This window comes from Hibiscus syriacus, unplaced genomic scaffold, assembly GCF_006381635.1.
Source record: "Hibiscus syriacus cultivar Baekdansim isolate YM2019G1 unplaced genomic scaffold, ASM638163v2 tig00110482_pilon, whole genome shotgun sequence".
NCBI classification, from domain to species: Eukaryota; Viridiplantae; Streptophyta; class Magnoliopsida; order Malvales; family Malvaceae; genus Hibiscus; species Hibiscus syriacus.
In genome coordinates, this window is record NW_024062758.1 from 2202049 (window position 1) to 2216561 (window position 14513).

The following is a 14513-nucleotide window of genomic DNA, read 5'->3' on the forward strand; positions in this document are numbered from 1 at the left end:
CCGTGTTCTTCATTTGAAGAACACGGCCACCGCTGAAATCCAGAAATCGACCAATGGCCACCCCGCGCCGCCTCGCCGGCCGCCGTTGAACGGTGCCGGCCGTCGTTCATCGGCGGTAAACCCTAAAATTTTATTTTTTCGAAAGCCCTTCACCTCCTCGTTTCAAAAAACCAAAATCGTTTCTTTAAAAAGTAAGCCTCGGGGGCCAGATCTGGGTTCGAAAATCCCGACCTATACCCCTGTTCATTGGCTTTATTAGCGTATTTGAGGTTTGGAACGAGCACAAAACGGAAACAAAACACGAACAACTCCCACATGCAAGCGTATCAAACAAAAAAAAGGTAAGGTTTTTACCTCTGTAGCCTTCGAAGTTTTCAATAAAACTACTTGGATTGCTTTGAATATTGGTATAACTTTGCTCGAAATTTTTAGTTTCGTGTAATCCCCTTGTAATCTTTGGTATTCGTAGGATCCCCCCGTTACAATGGATGATTGCATCTATTTATAATAAAAAAAAAACCTATTTTTAAATTACACTTTTGAATCCTAATGGAACTCTAATGCTGGATTATTGCTTTGGTTGTTGATGACGGTTGTGACTCTTGCGCCGGATGACTCGGGGACCGTTGGAGAGGCATGCAAGCTGTGGTGTCCTCGAGCGGCTGGAAACAAGGAATGCGTGGCTGCTGGGGTTCAACATGGAAGCTGATGATCACCAACCGGGCCTTCTGTTGGATCCTCTTGTATTTGCCGGGCCATATGTGATCTTGAATTTGGGCCCGACAGACTGCAAAACAAATATATATATATATATGTAAATACGATATATGTAATAAAATAAAATATATTATATAATATAAGTATGTTATATAATATCAAAAAGACAAAATCTGGTGTCTTCAAAGACATCAAACGATTTATCACTTCGTTTGAGTTGAAAGTGATGCATTCAATGTTGTCCATGAACTAACCTCATCGTATCTAGATATGTATGTCTATGGCCGGTTTCCATCTTGCCTACAGTCGACATTCATCGATTCGCAAATGCTGTTACTCACAAGTTAGTTTAATTTGCTTTATCTGTATTTTTTACTAATGTTTTATGATTAAACTTTCAGATGTGATGCTTTTTGATGTTATTCATAATTAATATTATTTCTTAAAAAGATATTTAAAGACATATAAAATATAAGTTTAGCAATCTGGAAATATAAAAAATACGCAAACACAGTTTGAAATGTCTGCAAATTTGATTAAAAGAATCTTTGGCAAAGGGACAATGAGCAGAAGTAGGTAGTAGAAGAGAGTGATGCACTGTCTCTCCCAATTGGTAAAGTCGACTGACAAACGTTTGATCGCTTGCCACTCGCAATTATGAAATTTAGTTTTAGAAGAAAAAAACAATAATAATCGAAGTTATGGTCAAAGTGGCTTGAATTGAAGGGAAAATTAACTGTATTTAATGAGTTAAATTTAAATCTAATATAAATTAGGACTCTTGACATAATTTTTTAAATCAAAATAATATTATAGTTGCTTTTTACTATTGAAGCAGCAAAACCTGCTTTTTCGCCTGCCCCAACAGCAACAAAGGTCAAACAATTCTCAAAACTCAATACATCCCATAACTATTTATTCTCCCTCTACAATGGCGGCCAACAACGCCAACAAGCAACCGAGTAATCCTCCTCTTCTAATAACCCTTGGTTTCTAGCTTTGACATTTCAGCTTCTAAAAAAAAAAACCTACAGCTTTTCATAAAGTTTAAACGAAAAAACTCCATAAAATCTCTCTTCTCTTTATATATTTGTTTCTCTTGGTTTTTGTGTTCAATTTCCACTTTTTTCTTTAAGGACCCTTTATCTTTCTCCATCTGCTTTCCCATTCCTAAAGAGAAACTCTGTGAAAGATAACTTGACATAAGAATCAACTTCAAGATCCATTTTTTTAGCTTTGTGTTTTTGTTTTTAAGTTCAGAACACTTTATTTTGAGTCAAAATGGGTAGCAAATGGAGAAAAGCGAAGATGGCTTTGGGCTTGAATCTGTGTGCTTATTTACCTAGAACTTCAGATGATGGTGATTATCGTTCACTTCCTTCCGGTGAAAGGCTGTCTGATGCTGCTTTGTTATCTCCTTCAAACTCGACTAATATGGCAGCTTCTAGGCCAATGACTCCGTCGCTTTCTGCTCATGGTTTGAGGTTGCCTAGAAGTTCAAGCAAATCATCCAAGGTTTGCTTCTCTTCTTTCTTAATGTTCTTTGAGCTGTCTGAACCATGTTTTGTTTTTGCTAGTGATAAATGAGGATCTGTTTTTGTTTTTCTTATACCAAGTTGTATAGTTAATTATAAATTGTTGGGGAGGAGGGGTGAAGGAGATTTAAAAAAGGGGTTTTCATTTTGTTAGTATTATGTGTTTTGGAATTTTTTTTTTGGATAATTCATTTTTATTATCAAAGAGCAGGAACTGCTACAAAAAATACAAAGATTGCCCTACATACAAAAAATATCGGCAATCAAATAATACCCCAATTATTACAAAGAGTAATATTAACACTATCTAATCTATTAAGATTTCTACCCCTTAATTGTAAACCAACAATTTCCTTAATGGCATGGATCAGTTCTTCAACGTTCCTGGAAAATCCTTTTGTTTCTTTCTTCTGTAAATAAGGGCTGTTTTGGACCTTTTAGGCCTGTCTTATTTGTTGCTGGGGAAAACGAGGAAAGATGAACTTTTGAGGCTAGTAGGGATTTCTATTGTTTGGCTTCTAAATTCTAATGATTTATAAATTTGAGAAGTGACAGTTGTAGTTTCTGTCTGGTTCCTTAGGAAATAGCTTGGGTTGGAAAGAAAAGGTTATATAGTTTTTGGTAATGGATTTCGTATTTATTTGAGAAAATAGAATGCAAAAGGCAGCAAACTAGGAGACCATGATTGTTATGTATTTGCCATTGTTACTAGCAGTACTATAATATTTCACTTGTTGAGGCTAATGATGCTGATATTTCTAGTTGAATGATCAAGATCTGTACCATGGTATCGGATTCAGAATTCTCTATCGGTTGCAGGATGAAAATTTATCTGTTTTGAGCTTATCTTAATGTATTTTCCCTTTGAAAGCGATAGGGGTGAACTCTCTGAAATTTCTCAAATGTTATCTTCCTGATGTTTGTGGTATTTTCTGTATGAATGATTGTTCGAGTCTTCGTTTTTATATGCTGCTGATGCAATTGCATCGACTTTGTTCTCTGAAATTCTTCTCTCATTTATCTGGCTAGCACAACTTTTTCCTTGCAGTGTTCCGGTCATATTTTAACATTTATTGATGATCAAGATGGTTTATTGACCTAAACTAGTTGAGCTTTGGAATTTTCCATGGTTAGTGCATAAAATCCCTTTCAGGGTCACTTTTACCTTTATTTTCCCTCCTTGTGACAAAGGAAAAATCTGCTTTGCTCGATGGCCTCATATTTTGCCTGTTAAAATTGTAACCTTTCTATAGCAAATAATGTCATCAAAGAGATTTAAAAAAGAAGCCTACAAGCATAATTTGAAATACTTTTTCATCGTGAAAGCGGCTTTCAATTTTTTTCTGGATTCACCTGGTGAATAGTTTCTTGATAGTTTCTCAAAAGTTACTTCTTTAATTCTTAGCTTCATTTCCCTTTATTTTTTGGATACCTAACATTGATTTCTTTTTAGTTTTGCTGACTGATTAATTACTCCCCCTAATTGATTTGTGCCCCTTTTTGTTTTGTGCTGCTTTTATGTCTGTCCCAAGTAAATTTCATTCACACCTAAACCTTATTATTCCCAACAGTTTTTCTTTCTTTTTTTTTCCTTTTAGCCTACGTTGTTCTGTCTTTCCGTATTCTTGAAGCATAGTGTCCTACGATTATTCGGATATGGGTATGAGAATATGATCAAGGGTTCTCTAAATACATGAAGATGTGGAAAAATTGGAGCTTATATTGTCCGACACTCACAACTGAGTTCGAGGAACGTAGTTTTTAGATAGCTAAAAGGATTGTGATGAATAATGATTTATCCTTTAAACTTTTTGGATTATACCTAATTTCTTCCATTGCTGTCCTGGAGCTTGTATAGTGGCACAGTCGAGTGTTGTTGCTGCTATAAATAATTGCCGATGCTATTTTTTTTTCTAACCGATACATTGTGGGATTCATTCTCTTTTACTCTTGAACTCATGTGGGTGTTTGATGATATATGAGCTTTGTTTCAGATGCTAATTTTGTTTGTTATATTTTGTTTCAGCAAACATGTTCGATATGTTTGACCAAGATGAAACAAGGAGCTGGCCATGCTATTTTCACGGCAGAGTGCTCTCATTCATTCCATTTCCATTGCATTGCTTATAACATGAAGCATGGTAATCAAATTTGTCCGGTTTGTAAAGCAAAATGGAAAGAAATCCCCATGCAGAACCCTAGTTTAAATCCTACCCCTGGCAGGGCGGCAACCAATCCTGCTGGTTGGCCACAAAATGATGCTTTGATGACTGTAGTCCGCCGGTTACCTCCACCTCATAGAGATTTAAGTCGCCGACATGTTGTACCATTATTTCAGGCTCCTGAACCAGGTGTTTTCAATGATGATGAAATGTTGGATCACCTACTTGTGGTTGCTGAGAGTATGAATGCCTTGGATAATTCTTCTCCTAGAGCAATAGAGATCAAAACATACCCCGAGGTTTCGGCGGCACGAAGGTCCAGTTCCTACAAAGATTTCACCGTTCTTGTTCATCTCAAAGCTGCTGCTTCAGCTGCAAATCAAAATCTGAACAGAAATCATGCTAGCTGCTGGCCACAACTTTATCAAAATCCTCGTGCTCCTGTTGACCTAGTTACCGTGCTTGATATCAGTGGTAGCATGGCTGGCACCAAGCTTGCATTGCTAAAACGGGCAATGGGGTTTGTAATTCAGAACCTTGGCTCCAATGACAGACTTTCGGTCATTTCCTTCTCTTCAACAGCTCGCCGCCTCTTCCCCCTTCGTCTAATGTCTGATACAGGACGGCAGCAGGCACTCCATGCTGTTAACTCTCTGGTCGCAAATGGTGGTACCAACATAGCTGAAGGCCTGAGAAAAGGTGCCAAGGTAATGGAAGACCGAAGGGAAAAGAATCCAGTTGCAAGCATAATACTTTTGTCGGATGGGCAGGATACTTATACCGTGACTGGTGCTGGTGCAAACAAGTCTCAACCGAATTACCAGCTGCTTCTCCCTCTGTCTATGCATGGGAGTGATAACACGGGATTCCATGTTCCAGTGCATGCTTTTGGGTTTGGCGCCGATCACGATGCATCATCAATGCATTCGATTTCAGAGATCTCTGGAGGGACATTTTCTTTTATCGAAAATGAAGCTGTAATCCAGGATGCATTTGCACAATGCATTGGTGGTCTTTTAAGCGTTGTAGTTCAAGAGCTGCAAGTGGGCGTGGAGTGCATGAATCCAAGTATCTGCCTCGGTCCACTTAAAGCAGGCAGTTACCCGAGCCATGTGACAGCTGATGGAAAAACTGGATTTATTGAGGTTGGAGATCTCTATGCTGACGAAGAGAGGGATTTTTTGGTGTCGGTTAAAGTACCAGCCGAGCCATCTGAATGTGAAACATCATTGCTAAAGGTGAATTGTGTTTATAGGGATCCATTAACTAAAGAAATGACAACTTTGGAGAGTGACGTTGTTAGGATTCAAAGGCTTGAAGTAGTTGGGCAGGAAGTAGTTTCGATCGAAGTAGACAGGCAACGCAACAGGTTCAGAGCAGCCGAGGCAATGGCGGAGGCAAGAACGACAGCTGAACGGGGAGATCTAGCAAGTGCTGTTTCAATACTTGAAAACTGTAGAAGATTGTTGTCCGAGACCGTTTCGGCCAAAGCTCATGAGAACGACAGCTGAACGGGGAGATCTAGCAAGTGCTGTTTCAATACTTGAAAACTGTAGAAGATTGTTGTCCGAGACCGTTTCGGCCAAAGCTCATGACCGACTTTGTTTTGCATTGGATGCTGAACTCAAGGAGATGCAAGAAAGGATGGCAAGCAGGCACGTGTATGAGGCATCCGGGAGAGCATACATCCTATCGGGACTGAGCTCACACTCGTGGCAAAGAGCAACCGCAAGAGGCGACTCCACTGACGGTTCAAGTCTGATTCAAGCTTATCAAACTCCATCAATGGTCGACATGCTTACTCGCTCTCAGGCAACGTTACTAGGTAGTCCATCGACTCAAAGGCTTGTCCAACCGTCATGGTCCCTTGGACCGCAACCAAATCCGAGATAATAGTTTTCCAAAGTTGTTTTCCCATATATTTTGCAAAATTTTGTTTGTGGAGGTGATTTCGTCGAAGGATCAAGAAGTCTTACATGTATAAATGAATAAAAAAACATGGGGAAGAAGGCAAACAGAAACATATTTTGGGAGTAGAAAAGGAGAATAATGAAGTCTACGCTATTTTGTAGTTTGGTTTGTGTTGTTGGGGGGTGTACATAGAGAGAATGGCCTTTCTTTCTCTGTGAAAATCTGGGATTATGTGTTTTTTCTGCTGGAAAAATGATTGTGGTGAGTTTTCACCTAATAATAATTACTTGCATCAGTTATTTTAACAGAGAAGTCTCATTTGATTTAATTAATACAAGATCGCTTTCAAGTAAAGCTCAAAGAAAATAATGAAATTATGAATAAAAGAAAACTTATAATCAATAGAAGAATTTGCGTGATAAAATGATAAATATATTAATTATTTCAACGCAATTAGTTTTAGCTGGGAACCTATACATCATACATATACATATAGATTTAAATAGAAAATGACGCTAGGTTGCCTACTCGTGTACAAGTTTTTGCAGTACCAAGAGTGCTAATGGGTCCAAGTCCAACATCTGAATATGCAGGTATTCTAAAAATTAACAGGAAGACTACTCAAAAACGAGTGTGTGTGAGGAGATGTGGACTTCCCAAACAACGTAAACCACGGCGGAAGCTTCTGAAGGACTGCTTCAGCCTTTGGTGTCATAACTCCGGGAAGATCGGTTCTGAGATTCAAGAGTGGTCGTTCCGACTGCAACATCTCGTGTGAATTCAGTGTCGAATTTTGAATCCAGAAGAGTGTGAGTTCGAACTTTGTTGGTGCATTCTTCCCTCCTGATGCTTGAATGGTATGCCATCCATCTATGCCACGCTTACCATCCGCTGGAACTAACTCCTCCGAATCCACTGCATTCGAGGTCGAAGCTAAGATTATGAACAAACAAAAATATGAATGATAGACATAAAAAAACTTTCATAATACCTTTAAACGTGAAATCTTCTATTTCCCTGGTGTTGATTGAAAGAAACCAGCGAATGGACCTCTTTGTATCGATTGCCACTCGTGTGATTCTCTTATCTCCATTTGCATCTTCAACAACTTTCAGTGTGGGAATATCAGATTCATCCCATCCCTCTTCGGTTTCATCGAAGGTCAAACAGCCATAAGAGACCGAAAAAGTAACATAATCAATGGCCTTGTGTCTACTACATACAAACCCCTCTCTAATTTCCTCAACTTCCGCAGTAAACACTCCAGGAGTGAAGGAAAACAGAGATATGTAAGAGCTGGGCTTTTCTCCAAATCTTCCTGTTGTATCCACAACATGGACCACCTAGGAACCATAAAAAGCTTCAGATGTTACCTTAAGACGACATTAAACATATGTAATTAGATGCCGGAACTATAGGTTTGGAACTTACATTCACAACTCTGGCAGTTTCCTCGGTGAATGGCGGAGTTATACCAGAAAATACCACAGCAAGTGACAGAGCAAACAGAATACAAGTCGCAAGGACCATAGATGTTTTTGCACCTACACAACGAGAAGATAATAAACACGCAATTCAATAATAATTTTTTGATACATATTTATTGCACGTAAATGAAGTGGAGACATGGGAGAAAAGTTTTAAAGCGATGGTTAAAACATATGACAATAAGAAAAATAAGTAATTGAATCTGGGAGAACTGATGGTTAACCCCCCCTTTTATGCTTACAAGATGTATATTTTAACCTTAAATGTGGGTGATGACCGTACATAATGGCTAATATATTTGCAATTTTATTGTTTTGATATTCATTAAACAATAAAAACCCAGTGTTGACATCTCGTCATCACTAACAAGCATGTCAATGCCATGGGAAACCATAGAAAGCATTATGTAACAATTAAACACCTGAATTTGTGATAGATGAATACCTGAGAGATGAACATACGAAAGGAGATACACCAGAGTTAGGCATATAACAATTGCGATAAAAACGGAAAGTGCCACACTAGGCAGCCACTCAGGAGAACCGCCTGGATGTCTAAATAAGCATATAAAACAAGCCAGGTCAGCAGACCCTTTATAAATATCAAAATCAAGTAAAAGATATTAATTCCAAAACTAAATAAAGAAGTTTGAGTTGAGAGCAGCAACATCGAAAATGTTTCTGCTTAAACAGAGCAATCTATGCCAATTCAGCCTATACCACAAATGCTGTCAGCCGGCATACTGTTTAAGCACAAACATTCAAACGAAGAATCATCTTATAACTTTTACCTGACAAATCGTACACTAAGTCCAATCATTGTGATAACTAATTTAATGAATGGACCCGCTGAAACTAAAATCGGAATGGCCAATCCCATCCACAGGGTTGCAAGTTTGAGAGGCTTCGGCAACCGTCCTGGGGTTAATGTTGCTTCCAACAAGCCATCTGAGGAATATGGTAAAGAAAATTAGTCTAAAGAAAAATGCCACCAGTATGGGAATTCCGAATTCCAAATATTGTCTAGGAATAAAAGACAAGATAAAATAATTTCACATGGGTTATCAACATTAAGTAGGCCAACCATGCTTCCACTCCACTGGGACACAATTCAGCAATCAGAACATGTACATTGTTCTTAAACATAAACAGACCTCATATTCATCCAAGTAACAAAAAGTAAAGCGTAAAAGGCAAACTAGTAAATGTCGGCTTACATGCAAATGCTGGTGGAACAAGCCAAACAAGAGCAATGTAAGATGATCCAACTTTATAGTAAGTTCCTATAATCAAGAGAACTAGCCACTGCAGAGAACCAGCTTTAAAGAGCCATCTTTCAGCCTCTAACTTGACCAGATCAGCTTGGATAGCAGGTGACAGCTGTTTTCTCTTGGCATAAACATCTGATAAATATCTTTGCAAAACAAGATAGCCCAAATGCTGACCAGTTAAAGCCCCGAGAAAAGCAGGTGCAGCAAATAACCCCACAACCAACCATGGGATTGAAAGATATGGCAACGGTGACGAAGATATCAGAGGTAGAATTGATGCAGAAAGAGCAGAGAAACTTAATGAAAATATCCACATGAGGATAATGCTCAAACATGAAAGGGCCAAAGAAACAGCAGCTGTAGAACCACCCATAAGCAAAGATGTAACCCATATCATAAGTGACTGAATTATCACTGAACTTAGAAGCATGTTTGCAAACCGCTGGCGGTATGTAACCATATATTGCCCCTGAAATCAACAAAGTTTTAGCAAAAGCATCCTTAAAAATTTTCATGGTAACATATAACATGACTTAAGAGGGAAAAAAAGCAGGTAGGAAATTAAAAAGAAAGAAGGTTTCGAAACAGAACCATGTGCCAGAGATTATGAAGGTACCAAAATGTCATAATATACGGCAGTATCATGGCTAGATTGTATGTCTTCAACCATTGCATTGGCTTTTGAAAGATGAGAGGATTTTGCAATCTGAAGCAGGAAAGCAAGCATGTTTTCTCCAAGATGTTGAAGAGATCCTGGTTTTAATAGCTCCAATTTGTCATTCTGCACAAAATATTCAAATTTAACCATTCTGAAATAAGAAAGAATTAGAGTCGACAATTTTTACTCCATATCTTTTTTTTCCTTAATTAGTACTTAAAAAGGATTCAAATGATTCAGTTTTCCCCCTTTTAAATTAATAACTTAGTTACACCAGGATTTCATCTATTGTCTCATAGACTACGAATTGCTTCCAAGACCAAGAATGTACTATTGACATTCAAATGGAACCTCAAAATTGAAAAAAAAAGCAATGGAAACATGCAACCCTTCCACTTGTCTACACGATCTACGACAAGAACCAGAAACAAACATTGGGATTCTATCCTTCCGTATCAGCTAAGCTATCAAATTGTGGATATGTACGTGTCATGGTTAGCATGTAAATAAAGCAGCTTGTCTTATCTCGGAAAAGAAGACCTAGTAACTCACTCCTTTGATCAGAGTAATAATAGATTGCACGTCATCTATAATTTAATATCAAAATGTAAACTTCCAATCAAATAGTAACAAAGAAGCAAAGAAACAGAAAGAAGACCTTGGTGTGATATACTGCACCATGGTCTGTGTACGCAAAGTCAAGCCCCGAAAGACCAGCAACCTCTCTGTACACTTGGAAATCTGTTGCAGATTTTATGATTCCAGAAGCATAAAGGTCCTACAACATTGTATCATTTAGATTTGCAGGTTTCCTTCAAACTTTAGCAAATTTAACTACCAAAGAAAAACATGATGTGAAATAAAAAGCATATAAAAATATGCACGCACATTTGAACACGTGTACACACACCCAAAGGGAGAAGAACACACCTGCCATATGATATTACCAGATGGGTATTTTGCAACTGAAGCAAACGTCTCAATAGCCAATGGATGAGGACCAGCCTATCAAGTAAAGAACAGAACACAAGTTAACAGGAAATATAGTTAATGATAAGCAAACAAGGTAAGCATTTTTCTGATTAGGTGGATTTACCAATCCCTTTCAACAAGTGAATGAGGGGACCAAAACTTTTTCCAGAGATATATATACCTGGAAAATGGAAGACTTTCCTCCAATACCCATGGCTTCCAAATCAATAGCCATACGAATGGTAGAACTCCAAGGATGCTGCGATAGCAAAATAAATGTTAATCCCTTAACTAAAAAATTCTGTTACTCTGTTGCTTTCTGCGCTTGATCTGCATAATAGCCTATACATACCTATTGAGCAATAATACCGTGTAAGAATAAACACTCATTCATGTGTCTAATACATACTGCATAAGAATAAACCCTCATTCATGTGTCTAATACTTAAAAAACCACAATTTAGAAGAATACATAGATGAAAAAGTATCTGAGATTGAATGTTTCAGAACTTGAGTTATGCTAGCTATCTACTAAAGCAATATAGACAGTTTATCATCTATGCTCTTCAGCAAATTCAAAAACATTAAATGTAAATAACAGAACTTGCAGCACTCTAAATGAATACCTTTACTTCTCTTTTAAGATTTTCAGATCTATGTATGCCTTCACTAATCTTGTCCCTGGTTGAACTTCTTCACTAATTTAGTTGCTTACATCATTTCTCAGTGATACTACTAGATCTTGACTCCATGAAGCAAATATATATCTTTCACTTACATGCTTAACTAGAATTTATGCAACTATCCGACTTCACTACTGGAAACTTGTTTCATAAACCATTAGACAATAACAAATAAACCAAATTCATGCACGTTAATCCAAGCACATTCCTCGTGCCTAAACACGTTGGACATATTTCTCATGCCTGAGATATGTGTTGTAGAGAAAATTGATAAGACACATAAAAGAACCATCATCAAGAACGAAGGAAAACATAAACAACTACATCCACCCAAACAAAACCATTCACCTTCAAGAAGCTAATCTTGAAGAAAATAATACAGTTCAGGTTTCAAATGAATGCCCTCAAAACACTTCTCACCTGTGTTATAAAGCTATGAGCACCACTTAGACCCTCCTCCTCTCCAGTGTTAAACAAAAATATCACAGCATTCTTAAATCCATGAGCCCACTGAGAAATCCCCCGAGCAAGTTCCAACATAACAGCAACACATGAGCTACAATCACCAGCCCCTTCCCTGAAGTAGCACAAAAATGTTTTACAAAGAGCAAAATCATCAGAATAACCAAAGCTGATAAAAGATAGGCAAAGATGTCACACAAAAAGTGGCAATGTTATGAATGTCTGATGTTCCCACATGAAAAGAATGCAGTCATAGCTTGTTGAAATTTTTAAGAAATGAGCTGAAAGGTGTCACATTGCATTTTTCACGATTGCAATCTTTTAAACCAGATAACAAAACTACTCGTTTTGAATTTTTTAGTCAACATAAAGAAAAAGTTAGTATTTTCTTGGAAACCAATTAGTTAGATGTCTTTCTATTCCTTGACTTATTTGAAATGTAAATGATATCATTTACTGGATATTACAATGTATCCAACCAAAAAATCTTCTTATCACCTGAACGTTATGGTGGTGCATTAGCAGCATATAAAACACGATACGGACATCAGAAGAACTTACTATTAAGACCACTAGACAGCTGAATTCAAATTAAAGCAGCATCAACATGCCATGGGGTAAGTATTTTGCACATTTTGGTCAAAAACAAAACTTATTTGAACAAACATGAAGTAGAGTAACAGAGAAGGATGAAACCATACGTTGAGAAAACTGTATCAATGTGGGAAGAAACCAAAATAGCATTTTCTCCTGCTTCAGGTGCATATTTCGGCAAGATTCTCAACACAATGTGATTCAGATCAGAATAGACAATCGTTCTGTCCATAAACATGCCACTGCCGAGACGAGTTGCACCAATATTAACATGGAAAAAGTCCACTTCAACATCAACCTCCCAGTGAGCTGTTTTTTTAATATTTTCCGACGCTGCCAAAACATACTGTTTTTGAAAGCATATTAAGTTAAATCTCCAACATGATAGCACAAGAAATGAATCACTACTAGAACAGACATTGTAATTTAATATATAGATCAATAAAGATGTTTAACCTAACTGCAGACTGAAAAAAGCCGTGCAGCTTAAATTATAAAATAAGGGATAAACCAAAACATAAAACTGCAAGTTAATCCCTCTAAAAATGCAAAGTAAGAACATTATTAAGGCACAATATAGCAACAACAAGATAATGTTATCTAATTGTTGTTTATTTTTTGTCAGCATCACAATATTCATAAAAAAGGACCTAAGCTGTATTTTTATTCAAACAAAAGAAATGTTATGATCAAAACCAAAAGTAAGATCCTTCCCTATTTGCGTAACAATAGCAAAGAATCCAACAACAGCAAAGAGAATAGAATATAGTCAAGATTGAAGAGAACAATCCTATTACCATTAGGTCAAAAGCTAATGAAGCGATGTAGTTGACCCTACCTGCAGAGCAAGTTCAATAGCATCAGAACCAATAGGATGTGGGCCTAATTTAGTCAGTTCCTGAACATGCTTCATTGCCTGAACCTCTGAGAAGCCCCTTTTGCCTGCTTGCTCAGCAGTAAGCGGCACAGGCAAACTCCCATACTGGTATTGGTAAACAGCCCAAGAAGCATATACAATGACCCCAAGCAATGTCAGCAACGTGAATCCTGACCTCCTTGGAGTTTTTATCTGAATAGAGCGACTCGATTTGGCTTCTTCATCAGTTTCAGGGGTATCACTTGATTTATTGGCTGATGTATCAGGTAAAATTGATGAACTTTGAGGCCGCTTTCGCATTTTTTTAACCAATAATTCTGCTCAAAATATGATCAAAATGTCAGTTTTTAAAGTGTTGAATTTTAGATCCAAAAAAAAAAGTCTCGTTACTATAAAACTCAAGTCAGCATCTTTTTAGCATTCAACCTTATTAGCCATTTGCTTCAATACTAAATGTGCAAGAACTAAATCGCTCCCTTTCATAATAGACAAACTAATTCCGCTCTAAACCTATAGTACACACGCACACACTTATAATCTTATTTATCCAGAGTGCAATTTGAAATTCTCCATCAATTCAAATCCATGGGATCATGGCTTTCAATCTCAAAAACCAAAAAATAAACAGATGCAGAACACTGAAAGAAAGGGGTATTTAAATAAAACTAGATTTAAAAGCTTTAAACTCTATATGAATCCAAGTCAATGAAACTATAAGATCACATGAATATGTGGCCAATTTAAAAGAGAGCAATAAGTAGTTTGAACTTTGAAGACAGATGCCATCAAAGAAATCTGATGCAGAGAAAGAAACAACAGATCTTGATTAAAAGAAAAAAGGGTAGAGGATTTACTCTCGACGGAGATTTGGTGCAGACAAAGCAGAGCTTTTTTTTTTTTGTGAGAGTCAAAGGACAAGGTTTTTTCAAGTACAGCGAAAGCAGGACGTTCGGATTGGGAGCTCGGAGCGTACTGTTTAATAATCTAATCGTGACCATAACGAGTAGAAATAGAATTCTATTTATTAGAATTTACGCATACTATATGATTCTAATTATTTTATTATTACTATTTTAATATCTAATATAATTAGAATTTGAGGAGTATTGTATATACTTTTTATTAAGTAAATAATACCTATTTTTATTTATTTTTATATTTTTTGTTTCTATTCTAATATAATT

At 37.1% G+C, this 14513-nt stretch overlaps 2 protein-coding genes across 4 annotated transcripts; one reads left to right on the forward strand and one right to left on the reverse strand.

Moving 5' to 3' along the window:
• The first annotated feature begins 1921 nt into the window (after positions 1 to 1921).
• Positions 1922 to 6631, forward strand: LOC120129032 (E3 ubiquitin-protein ligase WAV3-like). 2 transcript variants are annotated; one of them, XM_039146635.1, is made up of 3 exons: positions 1922 to 2232; positions 4279 to 5879; positions 5974 to 6631. In XM_039146635.1, exons 1-3 carry the CDS (start codon positions 1999 to 2001, stop codon positions 6305 to 6307), a joined length of 2169 nt encoding a protein of 722 aa, XP_039002566.1. In that variant the 5' UTR covers positions 1922 to 1998; the 3' UTR covers positions 6308 to 6631. The 2 variants fall into 2 exon arrangements, with proteins under 2 accessions (XP_039002566.1, XP_039002565.1); XM_039146634.1 differs by having other exon boundaries at positions 1927 to 2232; positions 4279 to 5836; positions 5934 to 6631.
• Positions 6632 to 6741: 110 nt separating this feature from the next.
• Positions 6742 to 14303, reverse strand: LOC120128598 (endoplasmic reticulum metallopeptidase 1-like). 2 transcript variants are annotated; one of them, XM_039146265.1, is made up of 14 exons: positions 14184 to 14303; positions 13291 to 13646; positions 12560 to 12798; positions 11817 to 11973; positions 10895 to 10972; positions 10672 to 10746; positions 10400 to 10519; positions 9700 to 9864; positions 9030 to 9552; positions 8604 to 8760; positions 8258 to 8367; positions 7757 to 7869; positions 7317 to 7668; positions 6742 to 7240 (listed from the first exon to the last, which is right to left on the reverse strand). In XM_039146265.1, the coding sequence occupies exons 2-14, from the start codon at positions 13627 to 13629 to the stop codon at positions 6924 to 6926; spliced, it is 2745 nt and encodes a 914-aa protein (XP_039002196.1). In that variant the 5' UTR covers positions 13630 to 13646; positions 14184 to 14303; the 3' UTR covers positions 6742 to 6923. The 2 variants fall into 2 exon arrangements, with proteins under 2 accessions (XP_039002196.1, XP_039002197.1); XM_039146266.1 differs by lacking the exons at positions 12560 to 12798; positions 14184 to 14303 and having other exon boundaries at positions 13291 to 13466.
• Between the last annotated feature and the right edge of the window lie 210 nt (positions 14304 to 14513).

Coding starts and splice junctions, on each gene's coding strand:
- LOC120129032 (XM_039146635.1), top strand. CDS start 1,999: ATGGGTAGCAAATGGAGAAAAGCGAAGATGGCTTTGGGCTTGAATCTG. Junction 2,233..4,278: donor GTTCAAGCAAATCATCCAAG/GTTTGCTTCTCT, acceptor ATTTTGTTTCAG/CAAACATGTTCGATATGTTT. Junction 5,880..5,973: donor CTTGAAAACTGTAGAAGATT/GTTGTCCGAGAC, acceptor AAACTGTAGAAG/ATTGTTGTCCGAGACCGTTT.
- LOC120128598 (XM_039146265.1), bottom strand. CDS start 13,629: ATGCGAAAGCGGCCTCAAAGTTCATCAATTTTACCTGATACATCAGCC. Junction 10,973..11,816: donor CTCATAGCTTTATAACACAG/GTGAGAAGTGTT, acceptor TTGCTATCGCAG/CATCCTTGGAGTTCTACCAT. Junction 9,553..9,699: donor CCGTATATTATGACATTTTG/GTACCTTCATAA, acceptor TGTTGATTTCAG/GGGCAATATATGGTTACATA.